Below are 25,620 nucleotides of genomic sequence, written 5' to 3'. Positions count from 1 at the left end.
ATCACTCTAAGTAAACACCGCTGGTTTAACACCCCTCAGCCAGGCATTCTCCTCAGGCCTAACACAGCCACACTCGATCTGGATAAATTCTGCCAGAGCGAACACATACTCCTGACCTCTCAAACACCACACCTACCGCTAAGAAGCAGCTACCCCATGAACGCCACACCAGCTGCACACATACCTGGTGCGCACACATACCTTTTGACTCTCTTCACTCTCTCTACTGACCAGAACTTCGGTTCCCAAGGGCGTTCAACCTACCAGCACCTTCAGACCATACCAATGGTATATAAGGCGCTATATAAATGCAAGATAACAATAACAATAACAATATGTTTTAACCCTTTTGTCCCCCGTAAACCCCACAGCTGTCTTCCCACCAAGAGTGGAGGATACAACAATCAATGAACTTATTACAATCGGACTGCGCACGCTGTGTCGCCTCACGTGTGATACGCCCCCCCCCCTCTCGGGGAGCTTAACCAGCCAATCGTCTTCTGCACTTGGGAGCAAAACTAGCTACCTCCTGCGGGGAAACTTCATCTACCTAACAAGCTTCAACACTCAATTAGTAGGGATCCTCGTCTACTCATTGTTCTATAACGCCAATTCATAGGAAAGCCACGCCCCTCCCCTACAAGTGCCCACGATCTGGACAAATCAGTGCCTTCTAACAACCACGCGTGGTACCTTTCGGCTCCACCCAATTCACTTTGTGACGTGGTAGAAGACGGCCCTCGTGCCTGTCCAGCTACCGCTCACTCGTCTATCATCACTTATTAATCCAATCTTCTGCAACACACTGTAAACACCTCCCGCCACCCTTTTCACAATTCCTCCCCCCTCCCACACAACATTACATTGCTTGTTGGGTGTGTCATACTCACCAAGTCCTCGTGAGCCGGGGCCGCTCGACCGCGTGCACCCCTCCAAAGCAGCTCACCACCTCCCCTCGTCTGAACCACATCTGGACACTCGCCAACCGCGGGCGGGATACTTCTCAAGTCGGCTCCCGAGGGCCAATATCCGGATTGTGCTGTCCGGTCTTCTCGCAGTTCTGCGATGGTCCTGTAGTCCTCAAAGGGGGCAACGGCAGAGGGGACCGCGCTGCCGGGTTGCCTCGTTGCAAGAGGCCTTGGAACGATGCTCTCAGGGTAATAGACCTCAAACAGATCTCCGCAGTGCATCCAACTTGTCGGGGTGATTTCCCGGGGGCCGGCAGAGCTGTCCGCGGACCTCTGGGGCTGGGGAGGCCCCAACCCCTCCCGCGTCCCAAAAGGAGTATGAGACACACAGAAGGAGCAAGGTAATTACTGCTGTTTATTAGAGTAACGTCAGGGATACGCTCAGACCGTATGCATCCAGAGAGGCTCTCGTCGTTGGTGGGGCTCGCAGGCCCTTTTTACAGCAGTATGACGCGCTACTTGCGTCACCTGGGAAAATCGTCACAAAACCTATCACCACTTCGGGTTGGTTCCCCGAGTGGTAGGGTTAGTATAGTTACCCTGTGGGAGGAAATGTTAGTGGATAAGGACGGGTCAGGTGATACACTTGGGCTGTCCCTAACAGTTGCTACATCGGAATTGTTACAAGGGGACCCTTGGTTATTGGCTAAGAGTGATGGCGTCAGTGATGAGCCCTTTGTGTTCTGATTGGTTATCCCGCGAGCCCCCAAGCCTGGGACCATCGCCGTTCCCAGCTCGCGGTGCACCTGACATTAGCAACAATGTGCAACTATGTGTTTGTGGTAGACAATGGACCGGTCTGCTTACGGGCCGGTGTGCATGTCTTTCCTATCGCTGTAGGTGTCCAACTTGTCGCTTCGTTGTTGCAGATTGTATCCCAGACGTGGGACCCTGGCGGTTCTCTGTCTCGTGAGCTTGGCACCTTGTCAGTGCGGCTTGGTCACGTGTGGGGAGACCGTAGCTGGAGTAGAATTATGAGCATTAGATTTTGTATTCTGCCTCTGAGGGCTTGGCACCTGCAGGTATAACCTTGGCGCTGGGTGCGCGGCATGCGGGTTGCAACATCGTGGCCTTGGCTGTGGGCTCTCGTTGGGGGCTCATTCTGCATGGTCAGCACTTGCATTTTTGTTCTGGGAGGATTTCCGTTTGCGAGGCTCCTGCCTAGGGACTCTTGCTTGCGGCCTACTTGGGCCTAGTTCGTGGGTGGCGGTACATAATCCATACTATGGAGGTTGTGGGGTGACATAGTGTCATACGCAGCATTAGATATACATGGTGGCATCTTCATAGTGATAGGTAGCGAGAAAGCATCAGCAAGCATATACACAAGCTCTTCAGGCGTCTTGCATTTCTGCGGTGCTGTAGAAGGCCTATGTGAAAAATAACAATGATGCATGTCCTTGGGTATGTCAGTCTGCTACGTCATAGCACTGAGTATATTCTTCGTGTGGGTTGGTGAGTGAGTGACCAGTGTGCATGGTGGCACGTGTGCTCTTGTCTGTTGGCTATGTCGTCATGGCACGCGAGAAGACAACCCTTTTCACAGAAGACAGCACAGTATTATACACTTATATAAGATGATTTGTCCAGGATCACTGTATTGTTAGGTGGCAATGCCAGGATTTGAGCCTAAAACGCTTTGCTAATGCAGTCTAGAATCTGGCTATGTAATCACCTTTCCCAACTAGCACTTTATGCTCTTCAATGGGTGTGGCTGCCTAGTTTTACAACCCTTGTTTGGGGGAGAGAGCACTAGGCCTGCACCATACTGATTCTACGTTACATTTGATAACTTCTGCCATTTTGTGCACATGCTTTGTTTTGTAGCACAGTAGGTGCTACTATCACCAAAGTACACACACACTCAGGGGTGGACTAGCCTTTAGGGAACTCTGGAGATTTCCCAGTGGGCCTCTGCACCCTGGGCTTCTTTTCTGTGGTATTTCCAAATTTTCTCATAGGAAAAGCATTGGGCTTGCTGAAAATGTGTCATTTAGGGCCACTTTGAACTTTATTTCCAGGGCCTCTTTTGGTCCCCAGTAATTATTTCCAGGGCCTCTTTTAGTTCCCAGTCCAGCCCTGCACACACTCAAAATTATCTCAGAGAGTGGAAAAGCTGAGTCAGCATTGCCGGATTGTTCCAGGTTCTGGCATATGAACACAGAGCTCTGCAACAAGTGCTTAACACACTGACCTAGCTTCTGAGCTATCATGGCACTCACATTTATCAATATGCATTTCAGCTTTGGTCAACCAATTAACAGAAGCCAATTTGATGCACTGCTGTGCTTCAGCCATTGAAAATGTGTAAACCAATATCATGAATCATGCTGAAAGTGATGTGATCCTTGATGTTGTTCACAGACATTTGGGACGCAGCACATGATTAAAAGGTCATGTTAGCCGGGATAGCACGGGAGAGGATTGCTGTCAAATTCAAGAAATCCCTAACAGTAGGGGCTAGTGGTATTGGCCTGCACTGTTCTGCAAGGCATATATGCTTACTTTTGACTCAACCCCTTCCCAGGTGGAAATGGAGCATTGTCGAGCACGGTTTGGATGGAATTGGAAAAACACTTAAAGGATTTAACGCAACACATAATATCTCAGCAACAGCCACCTCACCTGCTGTGCTACCCTGCAGCTTCCTGCTTTGGGATCTGTCACTTAACTTTAAAGAATTGAACATTGCAGGTCGGTGGATTCCTGACACTGCTTAAAGTCACTGCATTGGCAGTAGTGCAGTTCACATACATGCCTTAAAAGACTTTTATCTCCTGCAGCCTTGACAGCACGTGCAGTCTCATTAAGTACAGTCGGCAGCTGAAAAGTGCAAACATCTGTACGGGGCTACAGAAAGGGGCAGTAGTCCCTTTTGCCCCCCCCCCCCACCTGTACTAAGTGTCTGATGCACCAGTGATTCTGAGGGAGAAAGAGAAAGAAAGATAGGGAGAAAGAAAGAGGGAAACAGATAGTGGGAGAATGAGAGAGGGGGAGAAAGACAAAGATAGGGTAAGGAAAGAGAGAGGGAGGAAGGAAAGGGAGAAAGAAAGAAGGAAAGGGAGAACGAAATAAAGAAAGAACGAAAAAAGAAAGATAGAACAAGAGGGGTAAAGAAAGAAGGAAAGGGAGAAAGAAGGAAAGAGAGGGAGAGAAAGGATGTGTGGGTCATGAAGCACAGAAAACATACACCAGTGTCCCACCTTGTTGCCTGCCTGCACTGCTTAATGATAAAGCAAAGCAGCAACAGGCTGTAGCCAGTTCAGGAGTCATGTTCTCCCCCCGAAAGGTGAGGGCCTGGGCCCCATGGGCCTTAATACGTCACTGGTGCAAGTGTATCATATTGGGCTGTAGGCAGCACCAAAATACTGCACAAGTCCTTGACATTCTACAGTAAGCAACTGCGCCCCCATACAACAGACTACTGTTTTTACATGAAATGTGCTACCGAGCAAGACTTAGCAAATCAGTGATATTACTTTCATAGATGAATGTAGCTTTAACAAACTGGTATAGCTTCAGCACCTGACTTCAACCTCGACAGGTCTTGCAGCTGCTGGCATTTCTCCGTGGTAAGCACTTTTGCACTCTGCATGTAACATGTTAGCTCGTGTTCGTCTTTCTCGGAGACTAAAACGTATTCATTATGGACCCCCACAATAGAAAAGGTTCTCCTTTGAAATAGAAAGAGCCCCTTTTCATGTCAAGAGCTGCTCCGACTCGGGAGAGCTTTTGCTGAGCAAAGGAACAGAGGAGGAAAGGTTCTGGCTGCACCACAAGTAAGTTTAATACAAGCACTGGCAAAGCCAACTGTTTTGGCTTTCGTATAGACAGTTAAGTGGAGTGTGAAGTGGTCTGACGGTGGAAGAAGGATTTCTACAGTTTCTATTGCTGGAGGTGTGTCCGACTTCTCAGAGTAAACAAAAGCTCAGAATACCACGGAACGTGGAGCGGTTAAGTGGAGTGTGAAGTGGTCTGACGGTGGAAGAAGGATTTCTACAGTTTCTATTGCTGGAGGTGTGTCCGACTTCTCCGAGTACACAAAAGCTCAGAATACCACGGAACGTGGAGCGGTTAAGTGGAGTGTGAAGTGGTCTGACGGTGGAAGAAGGATTTCTACAGTTTCTATAGCTGGAGGTGTGTCCGACTTCTCTGAGTACACAAAAGCTCAGAATACCAAGGAACGTGGAGCGGTTAAGTGGAGTGTGAAGTGGTCTGACGGTGGAAGAAGGATTTCTACAGTTTCTATAGCTGGAGGTGTGTCCGACTTCTCTGAGTACACAAACGCTCAGAATACCACGGAACGCGGAGTGGTTAAGTGGAGTGTGAAGTGGTCTGACGGTGGTCCGCCGGGAGACGACGAGGCAGCGAATTCCATCTCTGCAAATCTACACTGATAATGTATAGACTCTTGAGAATTTTCAGTATACTCTGCAAATTGCCAATCCTCGATATTATTGACATTGCCGTGTCTAGTTGCTATTAACAAAACAAAAAGATGGGTGTCCCCTTCATCATGGGCATCAGGGAAGTAACTATTAGAAAACCACAAAGAGTGATGCCTCATGGAACATTTATTCTAATTAGTAGATAGTAAGCGCTTCAGACAATAATGAAAAAATGCGATGGGGCCAGTGTTCAACATTAATTCATAATAAAGTCTGTGTTCTTTATTTTAGAATATATATTTTTTAAATGTTCTTCAGAAAGCAAAATATAAATACTTCAGAATTTCTCATAAACAATTCATGATTCTTAAGACAATTTTATAACCTATATATAAAAAACGTTATCTTGCTATATTGTGCAAGGAGTGCAAAGCATACATGTGCAAATATTCATATAGAAAAATAGCCACTTTTAAGTTCATGTAGCATATCAAAAACGTTTGTATCAATGTATGTCAACTGTGAACTGAAAGTATATTAAATTCTTTGTCACAACTATGTCATATTTCAAGTGTTGGTCAACTAAAGGTATTCAAGAGGAGTAAAACGTTAAACAAGCTCCTCCACTCTCAGTTAGTGAATTTTCCTTTTTTCTTTCCACAGAATAGTCATCTAGTTCCACAAGAGCTGATGTCTGTCTTCCTCTGGACTTGAAAATGGCATATTGTTTTTTTCTTTTTTGCAATAGGTGTCTTCCTCGTGACCACAACAAGTGCTTGTGCAAGGTCTAAACTCTTTCGCGCCAAAAACGCTGAAAGACAGGCGGACTATGCGGTGGGCAACCTAAGCTATGCAGGCCGAAAACCTTTCCCCCAGCTGGCACATCAGACAGCGAGGAATCAGTCGGCAGCCATGGCTCCGTTTTGGGCCTATGCGCTCCCATGTGCCCATCACCCAGTCCCGGTAGACAGGCCACCGGTGCTGTTGTGGGAGTGTCACACCCCAGCGACAAGGACACCCACACACCCCGTGTACTTAAGCACACAACCCCTAAGGCCTCTCCAAGTGGGTCGTCGAAGAAGCCTTCAACACCCGCAGGTCCACCGAAGATTTCAACGGTACCTTCCGAACCTCATGGTTCGACGTCCTCCATGGAACCGCAGCAGCGGCATGCGAATGGGCATAAAACCCCTTCTGGAAAGGGCAATACTCTTAAAAAGTCTGCTGTTGTCGACCCGCCGTCCAAGGGCGCTCGAGCGCCGAAGGACTCAGTGGTGTCACTGACCGCAGTAGCACCTTCAGGCGCTGAAACCCTCAATACAGCCGCCAAAGCTTTGCGAGAATCTTTTGGACATCCTTTTGGCAGCCAGGGAGTACAAAGGCACCCCGTCTCCCCTAATGGACTATTCTGAGGCCCCTGAGTCTCTTTCTAAGGTCTTACATGGAAATGTATCCCCTTCAAGGCTGCCCTTCCCTCCTCCTGACCTTTCAGCCTCCTCAGAATGGACTCGGGAGAGGTTTGAACAGTGTATGGCAAAGATGGCTGAGTTAATTTACCGATTCCCCTCCCCTTGTGCCCAGTTCCCCTCATTGGAGGAAGCAGAGGGACACCAAGAGGATATTTTTGGGGATGTCCCAGAGGACCCGACCCTGGAGGTTTCTTATCCTCTATGATTGAAACCCAGTCTATCAAAACCCAGGGATCAGGCAGAGTACCAGGACTCGTGGCATACACCGCCACCTATTACTGACTCGGATGTCATCTGTCTAGATCCCCCTACTACTCCTTCGCAAAGAGATTCATCACCAGTTGACAGCCAGATGCTATTCAACTCCCTTTTAAAGAGAGCAGCTGATTATTTTAAAATTGGTACACACCAGGCCGCTCCAGACTCGGACTTCGTGGAGAACATCCTCAAAGAAAAGACTCTGGTTAGCCAAGCCATCCCTATACTAAATTCTATTAAAAGGTGCCTGGCCCCTTCTCTTTGCTATTCCTGTCTCCTACACGGGCAGTGAACCCCAGGTGGAGAAAGTATTCTACCCGGCTCCCTCGCACCCCCTCTACAACAGGGGTCATGTCACACCGGACTCCTTGGTCATAACGACCACTCACAAAAGGGCAGGGTTACCACTATCCTCAGCAGAACACATCGGGACAAGGACTGCAAAAAACATTTCGCCCTGGGTAAGCGGGTCACCGCCTCGGCGGCCTACTCCACAAGCATCACCAATAACACCACGCTCCTGGCAAGCTACAGTGATGTTCAGTGGGGCCTAGTACGGGATGGTCTTCAGGAAGTCCCAGATCCCACCCGATCACACCTGCTGGCGGTCGTGGCTGAAGGCAGACAAGTGACCCAGAATATGCTGAAGAACACGCTGCACTTAACCGAAACCACTGGACGCACCCTCGCCCAGGAAACTCTACTTAAGCCACATGCCTGGTTAAAAAAAGTCTGAGCTCAAACCCAAGACTCAAGCCTCTCTAATTAATAAATCATTGGAGGAATCCAACCTTTTTGGGAAAGTGGTTGATGTTGCCCTAGAGACGGCAAAGAAAGAGCACGAGACTCTAAGTCACTTAGCCAGATAATGGCTAAACCCTTTCACCAGTGTGGAGGCTCTAACGCACGCTGGTCCTTTTGTGGCCTATCCTTCTCCCGCTCACCCCAAGGTGAATACGGCTCAGGGGTTACCCCCTGGTCCTCCGGTCAAGGCTCCTCTGGTAACTTCCAGTACCAGCAAAGAGGTTCTCATAGGGGCAAGGTTAGAGGCAGAAACTCTACTCCCAGAGGCTCCCCGGCCTCCACCTCAAAGTGACTCGCCGGTATGGGTCCCCTCCCATGATTCCCCAGTCGGGGTTAACGTGTCTTCGTTCATCCTCACATAGGAGGGGATCACTTCAGATCTATGGGTACTAAAGTCTCTTGTCCATGGCTATTCTATCGAGTTTTTCCGACCACCTTGCTACCACCCATCATGAACCATACGCCTGTCACCAGAACACCTGTGCATCCTGCTGAAAGAAGGTCAGGTCCTGCTGGAAAAGGGCGCCATCGAAGTCGTCCCCATTCTCCAGGTAAACAAGGGTATCTATTCAGTGTATTTCCTTGTACCCAAAAAGGATCTCACCATGCACCCTGTTTCAGACTTGTGCCCTGCTAACAAGTATGTCAAACCTCAAAGGTTCAGGATGAGAACACTCCAGGAAGTAATCCCACTGCTGCAGCAGGGGGACTACATGGCCACATTGGACATTAAAGATGCATACTTTCATATTTCATTGTTGCTAGCGCACAGAAAGTACCTCAGGTTTATGATAGAGGACACCCACTATCAGTTCAAGGTTCTCCCCTTCGGCATTGCCTCAGCCCCAAGGGTGCTCACAAAGGTACTGGCGGTAGTGGCGGTACACCTGCACAGGCTGTACATCCCAGTCTATCCCTATCTCGACGACAGGCTCACAACATGGGATTCATACTCAACATGCCAGACAAATACCCAGAGGGCGGTGGATCTCCTCTTCAACCTAGGGTTCCCCATGAATGAGAAGAAATCCAGCTTAACATCCAGCCACACCAAAACAGTTCCTGGGGGCAGAAGACGGGCTCGTCTTCCCCTTCAACAAGAGGGTGCAAAACATGCTGTTCCAGATCCCTCACTATATAGCTAGTCACCAGGTGACCGTACGCAAAGCCATGCGACTGATGGGGATGATGACTTCCTGCATCTACCTAGTTCCTCATGTTCGTTTGTGCATGCGCCCCATACAAGAGTCGCTCTCGAGCCAATGGTGTCAGGCCAGCGGCCAGTGGGACGATCTAGTGGTTGTCTCGGCAGCCCTCATTCAGTGTCTGCAATAGTGGTCAAGGGAAAACCTTCTGAAGGGGAAAACTTTCACCACCGTCTCAGTAGAAGCCACTCTCACCACAGACGCATCTCTGACAGGGTGAGGGGGCTCACCTCCTTCAACAGATGGCGCACAGCGTGTGGTCTCCAGCAGTAGCATCCAATCACATTAACATGTTGAAACTGCTAGCAGGGTTCAAAGCCCTGAAAGCTTTCCAGACACACCTCCAATGGAAGACGGTTCTAGTCCTCACGGACAGGACCACTGCCATGTACTACTTAAACAAACAAGGGGGCACTCATTCTTTAGGGCTGTCCAAACTGTCTCAGAACGGTTCCATGTAATAATGTCCCCGCAAAAATATCGCCATGCAAAAAAATCGCCGCAAAATGACAGTTTTTTGTGGGGACATTATTACATGGAACATGCGGGGGACACCCCTGCAACCCCCAAACCTTTTTTTTTTCTTCATGGGGAGCGGGGGACACCCCCGCAACCCCTGCTGCCCCTGTCCCCATATATATGGTCACCCAAATAATATCACCATGACTTTTTCCCGGCGATATTATTTACCGCGACCATATATATTGAGATAATATTACCTGATACCCTCGGAACATCAGGAAGTGGGTACTCAAACACAACATGTTCCTTCTCTCACAACATGTTCCAGGGGAACTCAATCTTCTGGCAGACGTACTCAACAGAGACTTCCCCCTACCCATAGAGCACAAGTGGCGGCTACAATAGGACATTTTACTCAATGTCTTTGCAGAATGGGGCTCCCCAGAGATCGACTTATTCGCCACTCTGGGAAACACCCAATGACCAGATTACACCTCCCGATACCCACAGAACCGCTCCAAGGGGAACGGTCTCTGGATAATTTGATCCAGGAAATGTGTCTACGCTTTTCCCCTGATCCCCCTTGTCAGCAGAATAGTGCATAAGATGCTCCAGGAACCAGTCACAATGATACTGGTGGCCCCTATGTGGGCCCATCAGCCTAGGTTCTCCCATCTGAGGGCAATGTCAGTCTCCCCTCCCAGGAAGCTGCCATGCCCTACAACATGCTGTCTCAAGATCAGATGGAGACACTACATCCATGTCCCCAAACACTCAATTTAGCAGCCTGGCTCCTGAAGTCATAGAGTTCGGGCACCTTCAACTCCCTCAGAGATGCATGGACATACCCAGAGAGGCATGGAATTCTAACACCAGGCATTGCTACCCCAGCAAGTGGAAGTGCTTTGTTATCTGGTGTAATAGCAAGGGCATCCTTGTTCACCTAAAGATATCGTCATATACCTAACTCACCTGTTAGATTCAGGACTGGTTTTAAATTATCTGAAAGTCCACTTAGCTTTGCTTTTGGGGTACACCACATCTTAGAGCAGGACTTTGTGGTGGAAAATTCCTATAATTAAAGCGTTTATGGAGGGGGTAAAGAGACTTTATCCCCTTATCTCCAACCCAGCTCCCGGTTTGGACCTGAATGTGGTTCTTGCCAGGCTAATGGAACCTCCAATTGAACCTTTGCACAAGGCTAGCTTTAAGGCACTCATCTACAAGACCATCTTCCTGGTGGCGATCACCTCTATAAGGAGAGTTAGTGAACTGCAGGCCCTTTGAGTTCAGGACCCATTCATCACGATTCACAAAGACGCAGTGGTTTTGCGCACACACCCACACTTTGCGCCCAAATTTATCTCTTTAAGTTCCATGTAAACCAGTCGATAGAACTACCCACCTTTTTCCAATACCCCACTAACGTGGCAGAAAGAATCCTCCACACACTGAATGTGAGAAGAGGGGTAGTTTACTATCTGCAGAAGACAAAGCCACTAAGAAAAAGAAACCAGTTCTTCGTATCAGTGGCAGCTGGTAGAGAAGGGGACCCTGTTTCTAAATCAGCTATTTCCAAGTGGATCATAAACTGCACCCCACTGTGTTACACTCTTGCCAAGAGAGATCTACCCTTCGTGCCTCACTCTACTCTGGGCACCGGATCTACCACAGTATTCATTGCATGATTCCATTTGCAAAGCAGCAACCTAAAGTTCTGTACACACCTTCACACAACACTACTGCCTAGATACACACTCTAGGTCTGATACTCAGGTGGGACAAACAGTGCTAAGACATCTCTTTTCTACTGTTCCTTCACACATCCCACCACCATCTGTGGGTACTGCTCACTAGTCTATGCACAGCATGTGATTATAAGCAGATCCACAAGCATCAGAGACAGACATTACTCAACGTAATCACATTTCTGATGATTGTATCTGCTTAGATTCATATGCGCCCACCCTTCCTCCCCTCTTGGAGTAGAAGGAACATAGAGTTTTGACACCTTCTCTCTTCTGTACTCGCTCATGCACACTATAAGGCTCCCTCAAGGTGAAAAAAAAAACAGTGGGACCTTGACAAGTAAGGGATTTTGGGTACACTACACATCACGTTAGGGATCGTGTTACAGTCATGCCCATGTCAATGTCACTTTCGATCTTCGAAAGAAAGATGGAATACACCGCTATTACCACTAGATGTCAGACTATATGCACAGCAAATGCAGGTAAGCAGATACAATCATCAGAAATGCGATTACGATGACTAATGCATGTCTTTTCAAAACTATTGGTTTTGCCAGTGCTTTAAGTTAAAATGTAGCTAGAGCAAGTATCTTAATTGAGTAAATCATCAAGAAATGGTGATCACATGTAGTGTACATTGACATGTTTGCTTAGGGAAGGGGTATGCAATCTCTAGCTTTCCAGATGTTTTGGACTACAACTATCATCAGCACTAGCCAGCATAGCCAATAGCGAGGGAACATGGGTGTCGGTTACATGTGATTTCATCCAATGATAAAACAAAGAATGAATTTTGAATGAAGAAAAAACATCTAAAAAAAACAAATTCACCACTCCAAAAACTACTATTCCAATTCCCAACCACATATGTATAGTTTAAAAAGATTTTATTATTTTATGTTTTGGGTTCATTTAAAAATCCATTCGTTGTTTTCTATTCAATAACTTCACTGCATACCATGGGAGTCATAGTCCACGACATCTGGTGAGACTCAGGGTGCAGACCCCTGCTTAGGGGCAGCAACCACTTGTCTTTGTGGTGTCAGCCTGTGTGTCCTGGTCACGTTGGGTTGAGTAGAGAACTACCTTATGCTTTCCCAGTTTTCGTGTGCTCGTATTTAAAGCATTCTCATGTTAGTTTCTGCTCGGTGGGAAATCACCTGTCTGTCTCCCTGCAAGAAGGAGGGATGGGTGGGCATAAGGGGCCGAAGAGACAAATGCTGTCTGAGGTTAAAAGATAGAACATTAGCATTTTATGTAAAGCTACTTCACAGTTTTGATGCGCAGCAAAACAGAGTTATAAAATTAGCAGCAATTGACCTCTGATGAAAGGATGAGTAGGTGCAGCCGCGACCTGGGGACTACACAGAGATCCCAGCATGACATGGATTTTACTATGGAAAGCCCAGATGGTTCTCAGTCATTCCCCAAGATGTGTAGAAAGGGTATTCCGTCCGTGGTGATACCGCTGGTCTACGTAGTGTGCGAGGAAACTACTCTGCCTGTGGCCATCCATGCAGCAGCCAGTCACACCAGTGCATGTGATGAACAAGGGCACATAGATTGCATATGGTGACTCTCATCCAACCATAGAACGTGACTCTCCAGAGGGACAGCGAGCTTCTGCATGTTCCTCTCTCTGTTCCCACATGGCCACAAACCTCTCAGCATGAACACTCATTTTCATGACAAGGAGACAATTTGTTGATTTGAGAACAAGAAACCGCAATCTCTAGATCTTTCATTTATATGTTGTAAATCCTTTTCCTCTGTTCCCCCAACGAGGTGCGATAGTGGGGCAGGCTGGACCAGAGATATTGATAAGATTGGGGAGAACAAAGATTGTGACAGCAAATGAAAAGGGTAGAGCGAAAGCCTTAGGGAGGGCAGTGATGGGCTGCAGGACACTGAGACTGGAGTAGCGGATGGCAGAAATGAGGTATGAGTGCTGAGGACGTCAGAAAGGGGGTGAGGGATTTGAAGGTACTGCTGAAAGAGATGAAGGTCCGCAATCTGTGCCAATCAAGCGCAGATGATTTGTAATATAATGAAGACACCATCCATGGGGGGCAAGGGGGGGGTGTTTTGGGGGCGGGACTCGGTGGGTAGTGGGCGGGTCAACTCACTGCTATTGCAATAGCTATGGGTGTGCAGTGGGTGGAAGTGCATTCGAAGTATTCATGTGCTCCTACCCCTGCCAGCTCTTCCTCTGAAAGTTCTTTCTTCCTGTCCCAGATAACGCATTTGCGCCCAATGCACAAACCTCCTCCCCCTATATAAACATGCAATTTGTTAGAAAAACGTAAAACAAAGAGGTGATGGCTGGAATGTTAAGAATTAATCTTAAACCTCTGGCAATTGCACTGGGCAACCTCTAGAGTAGACCATCGTTCTTCGCCTGACAAGCCATTACAAAAGGGGAAAGATCATATGCAAATCAGGCTTGGTCCCACCCCCAAAGGAAAGTGGTAGTCCATCCCGAACTGCTTGATCACATCCCTTCTGCAGAAGACCACAAGCACCCCCAGACATGTTTTGGCCTCGTTGGGCGTCATCAGTGTGGAGTAGCTTGGGTCTCGAGGCCCAGCAGGCATATTTTCCCCTTCTGTAATTGCTTGATAGGCTGAAAAACCATGGTCTAAAGGGTTGCCCAGAGCTGTGCCCATGGTTATGATTTATTCAAAACCTTGCAGCCATCAACCTTTGGTTTTGCTTTAGTCACCCCAAGTGGGACGGGTATGCCCAGGTGTGGGTCCTGAGCCTGCTGAGCCCAGAGACCCAAGCTGCTCCTCGCTGGTGACGCCAAACAAGGCAGAAACATGTCTGGGGATGCGTGTGCTGAAGGGATTTTAATGGGGATGCTTGTGCAGAAGGGATTTTAATGGGGATGCTTGTGCAGAAGGGATTTTACCTAGAGGCTCGGGCTGGACTGCCCCTTCTGGGGTGGGACCAAGCCTGATTTGCATATGGTCTTTCCCCTTCTGTAATGGCTTGTCAAGCTGAAAAACGATGGTCTGGAGGGTTGCCCAGAGCTGTTCCCGTGGTTGTTTTGCTCTATTCATTAGAAAAATAGCAGTCATCAAAAAAGATCAATTCTCACATATATAACAGCATGTGAACATCATCATTCTGACAACACCACCATTGGAACATTCAAATAGGATCATCGAAAAAATTGGGATTAATATACAATTTTTTCGATCAAGTTGCTCCTGGAGCCTATGCAATTTTCCCTCTGGAGCCTATGTAATCATATTCCTTCTCCCGTGATGCCCAGAAACTGGGCCTCTCCTCTCTCTCAGAGCAGTGGGTGATGTTCACAAACTTTATTTCGAAGAAGGGTGGCAAGACCTATCCACACTTCTCTGGAAACAAAAACCGTATTCTGTATCACTGCTGACACAAGCCCGTATGCTGATATTAGAGAAGTCACCTTTTTATGGGCTTTGGTTGGAGAGCAAGGTAGGAAGTGCTGCCCCAGACTGGGCCCGGTTTCCTGTGAACATCCCAGTATGCCAAATGTAGGTAATCCAGATAGAATCAGATATCTGTACTTTTTCAAGGTTTCTGATACATAATCGTGATTCTTCATATTGAATTTGGGCTGGAAGGGCCCTGTGTTTTGCGCTATGGCAATTGGGTATGCCCAGTGAGGATTCCCTGCAGCAAAAGCCAATGGGCAGATGGAATTCCAATTTATCCTTCCTGATTTTGGGAATCTAACTCCATTGCCTAGTGTCCTGCTTCTGGGTGTATTTCAGAATTCATTTGGGAAGGGACACTGATTATTTTATTGGGCTTTGTGTTCTAAAGTGTTTATTCCATTTCTTGATACATACAAATAATAAAGAAAGTCAGCAAACTCTCAGTGGATACAATAATCCTTTCATATTTTCTATTTTAGTTACAAAAGAGGATGATGACGACTGCGGGTTGATCGCTGCCCTTCCATACATCGTGGCCGGGGCAGGTATGTTATCGAAAGGACTCTTGGAGACAATAGCCTTTCACAGAGTTGCTTGGAAGAGAAGGACTAAGTGGAGCCATGGCGGGCATTAAAGTTCTGTAGGCCTCACCTGGCGTGTTTTGCAGGCCTCTTCCAGACTTTTGTGTCCAGTTCTGGAGGTAACATCTGGACTACTGTGCTGAGTTCTGAAAACCTGACATGGAGCATCAGTGCAACACTGTAATACTATTATGTTGCATCAAGTCGAGGGGGTCTAATAGTGACTATACAAAAAAGTTCCCCGAGTCATATTGACCTGGAGTATACCTTCAGTTCTGGTGCCCTTTTATAAAGTATTTTGTTCAGTTCCAGAGGCTTCATCTTGAGGTATCAATTTTCAATTCTGGAGTTCTCTGCTACAGGGCACAGTTAGAGCATTGTGTTATTTTCAAGGGGGCACGTGTAGAGTATGTCATCGGTTCTGGAGGCCACAGCTGTAGCATCCTTATCTTGCATATTGTATTGCGTTGATTTCTGGAGGCCTCACGTGCAGATGGCAGGGCTAAATTGGTGACAGTGCAGGGGCAGTGGAATAAACTGAGGACTGCTGTAATTCAGTAGTCCAGCTTCGGTAAAGCAGGAGGTGAGATAGGATGAAGACCTTTAAATTGTGGCCACATCTTCCGCCAGCCAAGTACCTCTGGAAGTATTTGGAGTGGAGGATTGTGGGGCCACTGACTAATATCGGATGACATTTTGACATTTTATATCAAACGCAGTTAAATAAAATGAGAAACCCAGATGTAGAATAGGACACACGTAGCAATGACTTCAAGAGTATTTTGGATATGTTTAACTAACCACTAACTCTGTTGACTGGCAAAAAGAGCAAGTCTCCCAATAGTGACCTGGGATGCACGTGGCTCTGGACCAGTTCTTATTCTGGCCTCTGAATACAAACACATGGCCTGTATTCTTTCTTACATTTGCAGTGCGCATACTGGATGCGGAGGCGCAGGTGCGACAGGACACCTTTTCGCAGGGTGGTCAAAGCATGGTTGTGGTCTCGCTTCTTGTCTGAATGCCTTAATCATTTCGTCTACCTTAAAAGTGGATCGCCCATAGCTTCACACAACAGCACACGACGGCTACCCACCGGAAAAAAACACCAAGCACAGCGAACAGTGTTAACCGAACTGAAGCTGCCAACAGCACATCACTGCTCTCTTGCAATTATCCCGCTCGTTCCCACTAACTCAACTCCACCACCCCCTTTTCTTTTCAGATCCGCCAGAGCGCCAGGGGACCACTCCGCCGGTGACAGTGCACGGTACAAATATCCTTTAACATTAACATCGTAGCACAAAGCTTTCTTATGGGAAGCGCCGTGAATACCCACCTTCCACTCTCTGCATTGCCCACCCTAAAAGAGGCTCTGTTGTCAAAACCATTGCGAAGTCCCTTTCCTAAATATACTTGACCTAACGCCTTTTTACAGCAGAAAGTCACACGTGACTGAGGATGCTGCAAAAACAAAAGCACACACTGACTGTTTATGAAACATACATGCTCAATTATTAAGTAACTCCTATCTCAGAGTAAGCACAGATGTTACACAAACTTGTCCATTGTCATTTTACACGCCTGCGATATGGTCTTTGTTAATGGGCATGAAACAATAGCTCATGCATGTTCTTTTCTGTGATGTGTCAGTTTCCTTCCATTAAGGAGCCCAGGCGTCTTTTCCACTCTCTGCGCTTCCGAGTAGGAACATCCACATCATAGTACACTATTTGTTTCAGCCACCCTGACGTTTGCCATTGGGTGCAGAGGCGGGAGAGCCCGCAAATGCATGTGCATACCTGCAGAGTAAGAGGGCCTAGCTTGGCTCGCATGAGCTGAGCCGGCAAAAGATCCATAATTGGCACGCCAGCTCATACAACCAAAACTCAAACTTTTTTTTTTTTTAAATTAGTTATTTATAACACACGCTTAATACCCCGAGGTTTCTAAGCGCGGACCCTGGGATGGAACCTGTGTTGCTGCCGCCTTGCTTTCAAGGTGAGCGCGTTGCCCTTGAGCTATCCTCCCGATACTCAGTGCCTTGATTGTGGCAGACAAGACACAGTGCGGTAAAGTGATTTTTCCAGGATAACACAGGCCTCATTCCGAGTTTGGAGGCAGCCATGGCGCTATTAGCGCCATGGCTGCCTCCAAAATCGGTCCGACTCCGGTCTGGTGAAGGGAGGAATTACCGGTCCATTCCGAGGTCGGCGGAACCGGTAATTCCCCATACACCAGAGCCATTCCCCATTCCCATTTGAGCCCCCATAGGGCTCATTGGGAAGGGTGAAGGCGGCAATAACGGTACTGCAAATTGCGGTACCGTTATTGACCCCGGATTCCCTTAACTGGTCCCGTCCATAACGCCTGGTAAAACCAGGCGTTAAGGGAGGGACCCGCTAAGGGAACTCGGTATAGGGTGCAAAGGGATTACCGGCACCAGTGTCATTACCGGTGCCGGTAATCCCTTTGCGCCCACCTCGTAATGAGGGCCAGACATTAAGAGGGGAGAAGGGATTTAACCAAGTCTTCACTTTCGACACTCAATCACATATATTCTCGGCCCAACAGGTACAAATGTGTAATGTATCTTTCTGAAGAGCCAAGAAAACCGGATGGGGGTGAACGTGTGCTTTACAAACATACCCGTTATGTTACATAGCTAATTACATCATGAGCAAATAAAGCATGCGAAAAAGGCACAACGACACATGTAACTGTTTTATGAAGCAAAAGCAGTCCATTCAATGGGCCTCATCACGAGTTGGGCTGTATTCCCGGCTGTAATACCGCCGACTGTAATAGCCCTAGCACCGACAGGTCCGGCTGTATTACCGCCAGATCACGAGTTGGGTGTTAACGGTAAATCCCCATTCCCCATTGGGTCCATTGGATTCAATCGGGCATTTTCAGCGCTAATTATGCGGGCTAATACAGGGGATTTTCACTCCAGAGAAAGGCTGGAGGTAAAACAGCCCATTTAGCACCCAACTCGTGATAGGGACAGTCCTTAAATGTGGCTGTAATACCGTTACCACCGCATTTAAGGGCTACAGCCCAACTCGTGATGAGGCCCATGTCATGATTTCTCCGAGGGGCTTGCATGGCAGACGAAGTTGATTTTCTCATAGCCAAAAACCTGTCTAGGTGCACAGTGGTGAACTGTTTATTGCAAATCATTAGTCTGTATATTTTGGGCAGTCACAGTAGGAAATCAGCCCTTTTTTTGATCAAACCTGTTCTTCGGCTCCTAAAAGGATACTCGTACTAAAGCACCCCTCTCGGGAAAGGGGCCGAAGGAAGACATCGTTAACACTAGCACGACCACTGCCTCACGTCTCAGTGGAAGGTCTACTTCAGACCCCTACCCTGCTGTAGTCTCATCTCGGGCATGGCGTGCGGATGCCTGTATCTCAGAGTGCACTAAAAGTAAATTATTTAAGCAGACAGATTTGCAAGAAAACCTACATTGATATTTTTAAGTTTAAAGAGTTCTTTTATTATAACACCAATAAGTAACATCACACGCGTGTACAAAAGGCATAACATATCAACAATTTAAATATGCAAACTTGTTGAGCATGCTATACAAGTTGGAAGTCATTCGTGGTCACAAAGTGAAACAAAAGAGAGAAAGTAAAAAAACAAAAACAAAAAAAACATTTTACATTGTATCAATGTCATACTCACTATCCATCAAACAGGATACTATTGTAGAAACAGCAACGCAACCAGATCATTGACAATACATTGCAGGAAACCTTCAGAATATACACATTTCATGAAGTAATAAAATGGCATATCATTTATCTATAACATTGAGTTTGTGCTACAGTCAGAGACATACCTTTAGAAAAGCAACATCATGCAGCTTCTTGCAGCAATTGGTCTTAATTGCTTGTGTAACATAGGTATACATTATGTGCAAGTAGGAAGTGCAAGGTTGCACAGTATTGGCAGGCAAAGCTTGCCCTACTGCAAAAAACATTGGCACCCTATTAGAAAACCTTTGTACTATGCCAAGTGCATTTTTGCATGGTTTAAGCACTAGGGAAAAATTGCATACAAAAATAAGCACTTTATTTTTGTAACATTTATTTTTGCTTGGCAGACAGAATTAAACAGTTATCCAACAGCAGATCTTTAAACAGTTATCCAACAGCAGATCTTTAAACAGTTATCCAACAGCAGATCTTTACAAGAATTGTAACATGCATCAGGAATCGCACTTCACATGACTTGCAATATTTTGAGCATACACCCGTTACATTGGGCAGTAAGTAGCCTTTGCTCAATATCCCACTTAACCTGTAGTCCCAAAACCGTGATAACATAATAGAACATTTGTGTTAACTTGAATTTGTGCTAGGTAGACCCGATGTCGCACCAAATACCTTTCGGTTTGGCCCAGCTAGGCCTGGTGCTTACATAAAGTCTTCACAGTTCTCAACCCAGGTTAAATCGGCCACCCAATCCTTGCCTGACAGGGGATTCGCTTTCTTCCACTTTTTCAATATACAGCCTTTGGCAATAAGGCTCCCAATGTTAAAGAAGGATCTGATTCTGGGCTCGGGAACGTCCCCGCCGCAGCCCAAACAGGGCACTCATGGGAGATAAGGCAAGGTGCGACTGACAACTTCTGCTAGGGCGTTAAAAAAAAACATGCACTGTAAATGTATTTTTGCACCAGGGAAAAGTTTGCCCTAGTGCTAATAAGGAATGGTATTAGCACTAGGTAGGGGTCAAGTCCTAAAAGAAAAGTGGGGGGTTTCATTAACGTACTGTTTGAATGTGGTGCAACCAGAAATTAGCATAAAAAAAGTGAGGGACTCCGTCCACCCGCATGTACCCTCGACTTGAGCAACTAGAACTAATACCATGCACCTTTTCACTTACACCGGTGCAAAGTATCTGTATTCTGTCCCCAGGACTGCATTATTGCATTATATAACCAGCATAGTTAATTCTGAGGGATCATCAGAGTCATAGTCCAAAACATTGGGAGACGGGCAGGTTGCAGACCCCTGCTCTAAGGAATTTGGCCTCAAAATAGAAATACACTGCACGAAATAGCAGTACTAATGTTGCTTTCCTAAAAGCAGGACTGAAGGATAAACATTGTACTCATGGGGCCTCATTACGAGTCCGGCGGTAACCGTGGCGGTAAAACCGCCCGGTTACCGCCGGACTCGTATTACCATTCCGCCTCCGTGATTCCCGGAATTACCGGGGCATTACAACCCTGGTTTTCCGGGAATCACGGAGGCGGAATGGTGTTAATCCCCATTCCCATCGAGTCCTTGGGACTCGATGGGAATGGGGATCATGGAAACACGGGCAGCATCTCGTAATGCTGCCGGTGTTTCCTCGGCCGCCTGCAGGCGGGCGGTGTTAAACCCGCCAGGTCAGACCTGGCGGGAACATCACCTCCCGCCTGCAGGAGTCGGGATCAGGCGGTCCGGAAACAACGGTGGCGGCGGGTTTACCGCCACCGTTATTTCCGGACCTCCTGAGTTATAATGAGGCCCCATGTGTTTTACAGGAAACCATGTCACTGCTTTTTTTTTTCTAACTGCATATTATTTACCTTAGTTTTCCTGCAAAATGCGGCTTGATGTCCCTGTAGTTGCACTCGCAGGATCACGTATTGCCTCACCGAAGGGTACCCTCTGCATTTTGTGGGAAATTTCAGCCCAACAATGTGCTGTGAAGATTTCACAGTAAAAACACTGGCTACCCTTTCTAGTATCTTTCCGCAAGAGTGCACTATTTCTGGCAATCCTGGTGGCGTGTATCAAGCTATTTCCTTTTTAAGACTGAAGTTTGGGTTGGGGAGTGAATCATTGCCTGCTACAAGCCCTTCTAATAAGACTGAGCGTAGGGTAATAAAAAGGGATTGGGCACACTCCAGTTCCATACCCAATCAGTGCCTTCTCCTAAAACAATTAAAATGAGTCACAACATAGCCCCCTTTTCAACTGTCTTACTTATGTTACTGCTTGATTGATATGCATAGAAAAGGTTTTTCTTTTTGTGCAGATCTTCAATTTTTCTTCATATTATGTATAACAACAAGCTGCCTCTCAAACAATAACTACAAGCTAGTGATTTTGTCACACATTTTAGTTTTGTTGTGCTGGATTTGAAATGTATGGGTGCTGTGCCGATGCTGCAAGGATTATGGTCAGAACTATGGGGTTCAGAATGCGCACATTTCTCACCTTGCACTGTACTTCGTCCAGGATTTCTCTGAGTACGTGTGTGGAGGGTTTTCTTTTAAGTGACGAGGGTATGACCTATCCCAGAGGGAGGCCAGCCTGGAGACCAAACTAAACCAGTCACAGTCTAATAGGGGGAAACCCTCATGGGGAAGAAAACCCCAGTGATGATCTAAGTCGAGGAGGACGGTCAGAGGTGATACTAGGGGGGTCAAGTGAATCTGGTAGGAATCAGAAGCAGAGAAGTAGGAATCAACAGCAGTCAAGGACAAGGAAGGAGGAAGGGGATCCTGGAAGGCAGAACTAAGGTGGATTCGGAACTGGAGCAGGCCAGAAGCATAGTGGGGCAGGAGAAGGAATGAGGAGAATTAGAACAAAGCTGAAGAGGAGCGGGTTGTAGAGGGAACAGGACAAGAAGGTAACAAGCAGAGCAAGACTATGAGCGTACCTGCAAAGCAGAAGGCTTTGTGACGCGACGACCTGGTGCCAATATCTGAAGATAACATCCTGGATAGGATGCACAGAGTGTGATGAGTCACTGGAGGAATACTAGACCACCAATAGTGCCACTTCCTAACGGCACATCAGGCACATAGAATGCCCCGATACTGAGGAAGCATGACAATATGCCCCTGTGTCCCAAGAGCACAGAACCTGGTTTACTGGGATAAAGGCAGTGGTATATGCACAACAACATAGGGGCATGAAGATGGGGAGGCTCTCGGGTCCGATCATATGGTTGCTACCTTTTCTACTCCACCAGGTACTGAAGTTTTCCCCAGTGATATCTGGAATCACAAACGGACAAGACCTTGAATTCCGGTGAACCGTCAAGCTGAATTTGAGGATCCTTTACTCCTTTATGATGGGGGAGACTCAGGTACATAGTTCGAAGTTGGAATGAATGGAAAATCAGATGTATCCTTTTCCAAGAAGGGGACAGCTGCAGAAGAAAGGCCACAGGGTTGATACGTTGTTGTGTTCGAAAAGGACCAAAGTAACGAGGCCTCAATTTAGAAAGTGCCAAATGATGGGGAAGATATTTAGAAACCAACCAGACCCAGCAACCAGCTTGAAAAGCTGGGTCACGAGATCTTCTTAGATCAGCATATATTTTCATGGTTATCTGAGCTTCCTGTAAATGCATATAAATACACTTGTGACCTTCTTGTGTGTTAGAGACCATATTGTCAACTGCGGAAAAAGGTGTTGGAGGGCTAGGTTTTCATGTAAACATTTAGGGATGGAAACCATAGGTGGTGAAGGACGGGGAGGTTCCTAGAGCAGACTGGTTAGCATTATTGTATGCAAATTCAAAAATAGGCAACAACTGGGCCCAATTATCAGCAGCCACACTGGAAAACAGTGTACATATTGCTCAAGTCCTGGTTAACCAGTTCAGTGGCACCATTGGTTTGGGGGTGATACACAGATGATATGTTTCTTTTGATCCAATGGATGGCACACATGTATTTCCAGAATTTAGACACATATTGGTGTCCCTGATCTGAAATTATGGATGTGGGTAGACCATGCAGACAATACATGCCCCGTAAAAAACAGATGACATTTCTGAAGCAGACGGTAATTTGGCCAATGCATCTAAATTTGTCAGCTATATAGCGAGTACTAACCTTAATTTGTGATCTGGACTGTGAATTGGCAATAGGAGGTTGTGTAAACCTAGGGAGCCCTCCTGGGTTAGAACACCCTTGATGATAAACAGGAACAGAGAGATGTTGAGGTTCAGCTCCACAAACCCGAAAATTTCCATCCGATGACAACATAGAATGCAGAGGAAATGCTGCCTATATCCAATCCCTCCGCACAGCAATCCTTGCCGAACATGCAATGCATGTGAAGCGCCATCTTGGAAATAGCTGAAAAAATGTGTTCAGTGTTAAATTTCGGGGAAACTATGCACCATCTTTGAAATGGTGTAATAAAACACACAGCAGTCCATTTCCATCTGTGCCACATAGACCTGGTTGGGGACGCATCTTATGACAAAATGGGCCACTTTGGCGAATGGGCCCACAGTAACCATTATGGTTGTCATGCCTTGGGAAGGTGGCATTTTGACGATGACGCCAGTACATATGGCCACTCATGGCCTGTTGGCATTGGAAGTGGCAACAATGTTTCTAGTGGGGTTGGGTGGAATGTTTGCCTTTAGTACACGTCGGCCATGATTTGACATATTTCAATATGTCCAACTGTCACTGAGGCCACCAGAAGTATCTAGTAAAAATGTTACCTGCTGTCTTCTCGCCATGATGCCCGGCCGCTGGATAGTTATGGGAAAGACCTAAGGATTGCTCATGAAGGGAGGTAGATGGTATGAACAGCGGAGTACCTTTGAAGGCATAACCCGGATGGTTTTGAAGACCCTGTAGAGTTTCGGATCCTGAAGTAACAGTCAGACGAAGGTCCTTGGTAGCTTCATGCACTTGCTGAAGGAATGGTTGTATGAAGAAGAGAAACCTTTTCCCTGCCAATAGTTGTTCCTGGGGAGGAAGAATGGTTGCAGGACTTAAGTTGCTTCTGGCGAGAGCATCGGCTATAACAGTCTTGGTGTCAGGAATATATGTCACTCTAAAGACTTGCTCTGTGAAGAAGTACGCCCACTGTGCTCGCCTGCTGTTTCTCCATTCAGAATCTTGTAGTGTCAATAGGTTTTTATGATCAGTTCAGAATTCAAACAGGTACCTTGTGCCCGTTAATAGGTGTCTCCATTCCTGGCAAGCCAAATTAGCGTCCTACAGTTCTTTCTCCAAAACTGAATATGTTCTTTCAGTAGTTTGTGAAAAATATGTAATCGGATGTTTCTGATCATCAGTCTGTAGTTGCAAGAGAATAGCAACCCCTGCAGATTCTGAGGCGTCTATTTCCAACTTGAAAGGCATGGAAGTATTGGGTTGACACAACACAGGAGCCTGAGTAAAGGCTGCTTCAACCAGTGAAATACTAAATCTGCATAAGGGGTCCATTAAAACTCTCCCTTTTGATTTTCTTTCTGGCGAAGGTGAGTTATAGGTTGTATCTGTGTGGAAAAGTCTTGGATATATTTCCTATCAAAATATGCCAATCCCAAGAATTGCTGAATCCCTTTCACAGATGAAAGGGGTGGCCATCGCAAAATGGCACTGACCATGCGTGGATCCATTTCAATACCGTCAGTAGAAAGTATGTAACCCAAATAGCATATTGAAGAGACATGGAACTGGCATGTATCCAGGTTGGCCTTTAAGCATGGAGGACGTGGTCATCGGGAGAATTTTAAAAAAGTAGTATATTGTCTAAATAGACGATAACAAACAAACAATAGATCTTAAAACAACATGTCAACAAACATTTGAAACACTGCTGTGGCGTCAGCCTGGCCAAAGGGCATTATCCTATACTCCTAAAGACCAAATGGCTTTCTAAAGGTAGTCTTCCATTCATCCCCTGCTCTAATTCTGACGAGGTGGTAGACTCCCTGCAGATCTAGTTCGGAAAAAATAGTGGCCCCACGAACTGCTTCAAGAAAGTCAGAAATCAAGGGCAGGGGGTATTTATCTTTTATGGTAATCCTGTTCAGACCGCTATAATCCAGACAGGTCCTCAATTCTCTGGTATCCTTTTTAATCATGAAAAACAAAGGCGCTCCTAGACGGAACAATTAGGCCCTTCAAGTGTCCGTCTAGCTAAGCCCTTAAGGCTTCTTTTTCAGCCTTCGAAAGGATATACATACGGCTATAAGGCAACAAAGCAGCAGGCAGTAGCTCAATAGCACGGTCCCCTCGTCTATGCAGTGTTAGTTCGACCTCTGGTGGTTCCATGAACACATCTCTGAAATCCCAATATTCCGGAGGAATGGAGTAAACTGTTGCCACGGTTAGGTTATTATCTGGAGGGTTGACAACGTCGCTAGGTATTGGTCTTGTCGTCAAGCATTCTCTGACACATTGTTCCGATCCCAGGGCCAGGGTTCCTGCTCTCCAGTTAATATAGGGATTATGCCTTTTTAAGCATGACATACCCAGTATCATGGGATAGTGCACTATTTTGATGAGATCAAAACATAGGATTTCTTCCTGTTGTCC

At 46.7% G+C, this 25,620-nt stretch overlaps 1 protein-coding gene across 4 annotated transcripts in view; it reads left to right on the top strand.

Annotated features, from left to right (window-relative positions):
* LOC138503307 (interferon alpha-inducible protein 27-like protein 2A) overlaps window positions 1–25,620 on the top strand; it is a 119,888-nt gene that overhangs the window by 53,315 nt on the left and 40,953 nt on the right. For 2 of the 4 annotated variants that reach the window (XM_069622920.1, XM_069622921.1), the window contains exon 3: window positions 15,210–15,275. The exons of the other annotated variants lie outside the window; for them this stretch is intronic. In XM_069622920.1, coding sequence (XP_069479021.1) covers window positions 15,210–15,275 — 66 coding nt within the window. The remainder of the gene's footprint in view (window positions 1–15,209; window positions 15,276–25,620) is intronic. 4 annotated transcript variants of the gene reach the window in all.

This window comes from Ambystoma mexicanum, chromosome 11, assembly GCF_040938575.1.
Source record: "Ambystoma mexicanum isolate Mex_15411 chromosome 11, UKY_AmexF1_1, whole genome shotgun sequence".
NCBI lineage: Eukaryota > Metazoa > Chordata > Amphibia > Caudata > Ambystomatidae > Ambystoma > Ambystoma mexicanum.
The sequence above is the reverse complement of the archived record's forward strand: the minus strand, read 5'-3'. Positions and strand labels throughout refer to the sequence as shown.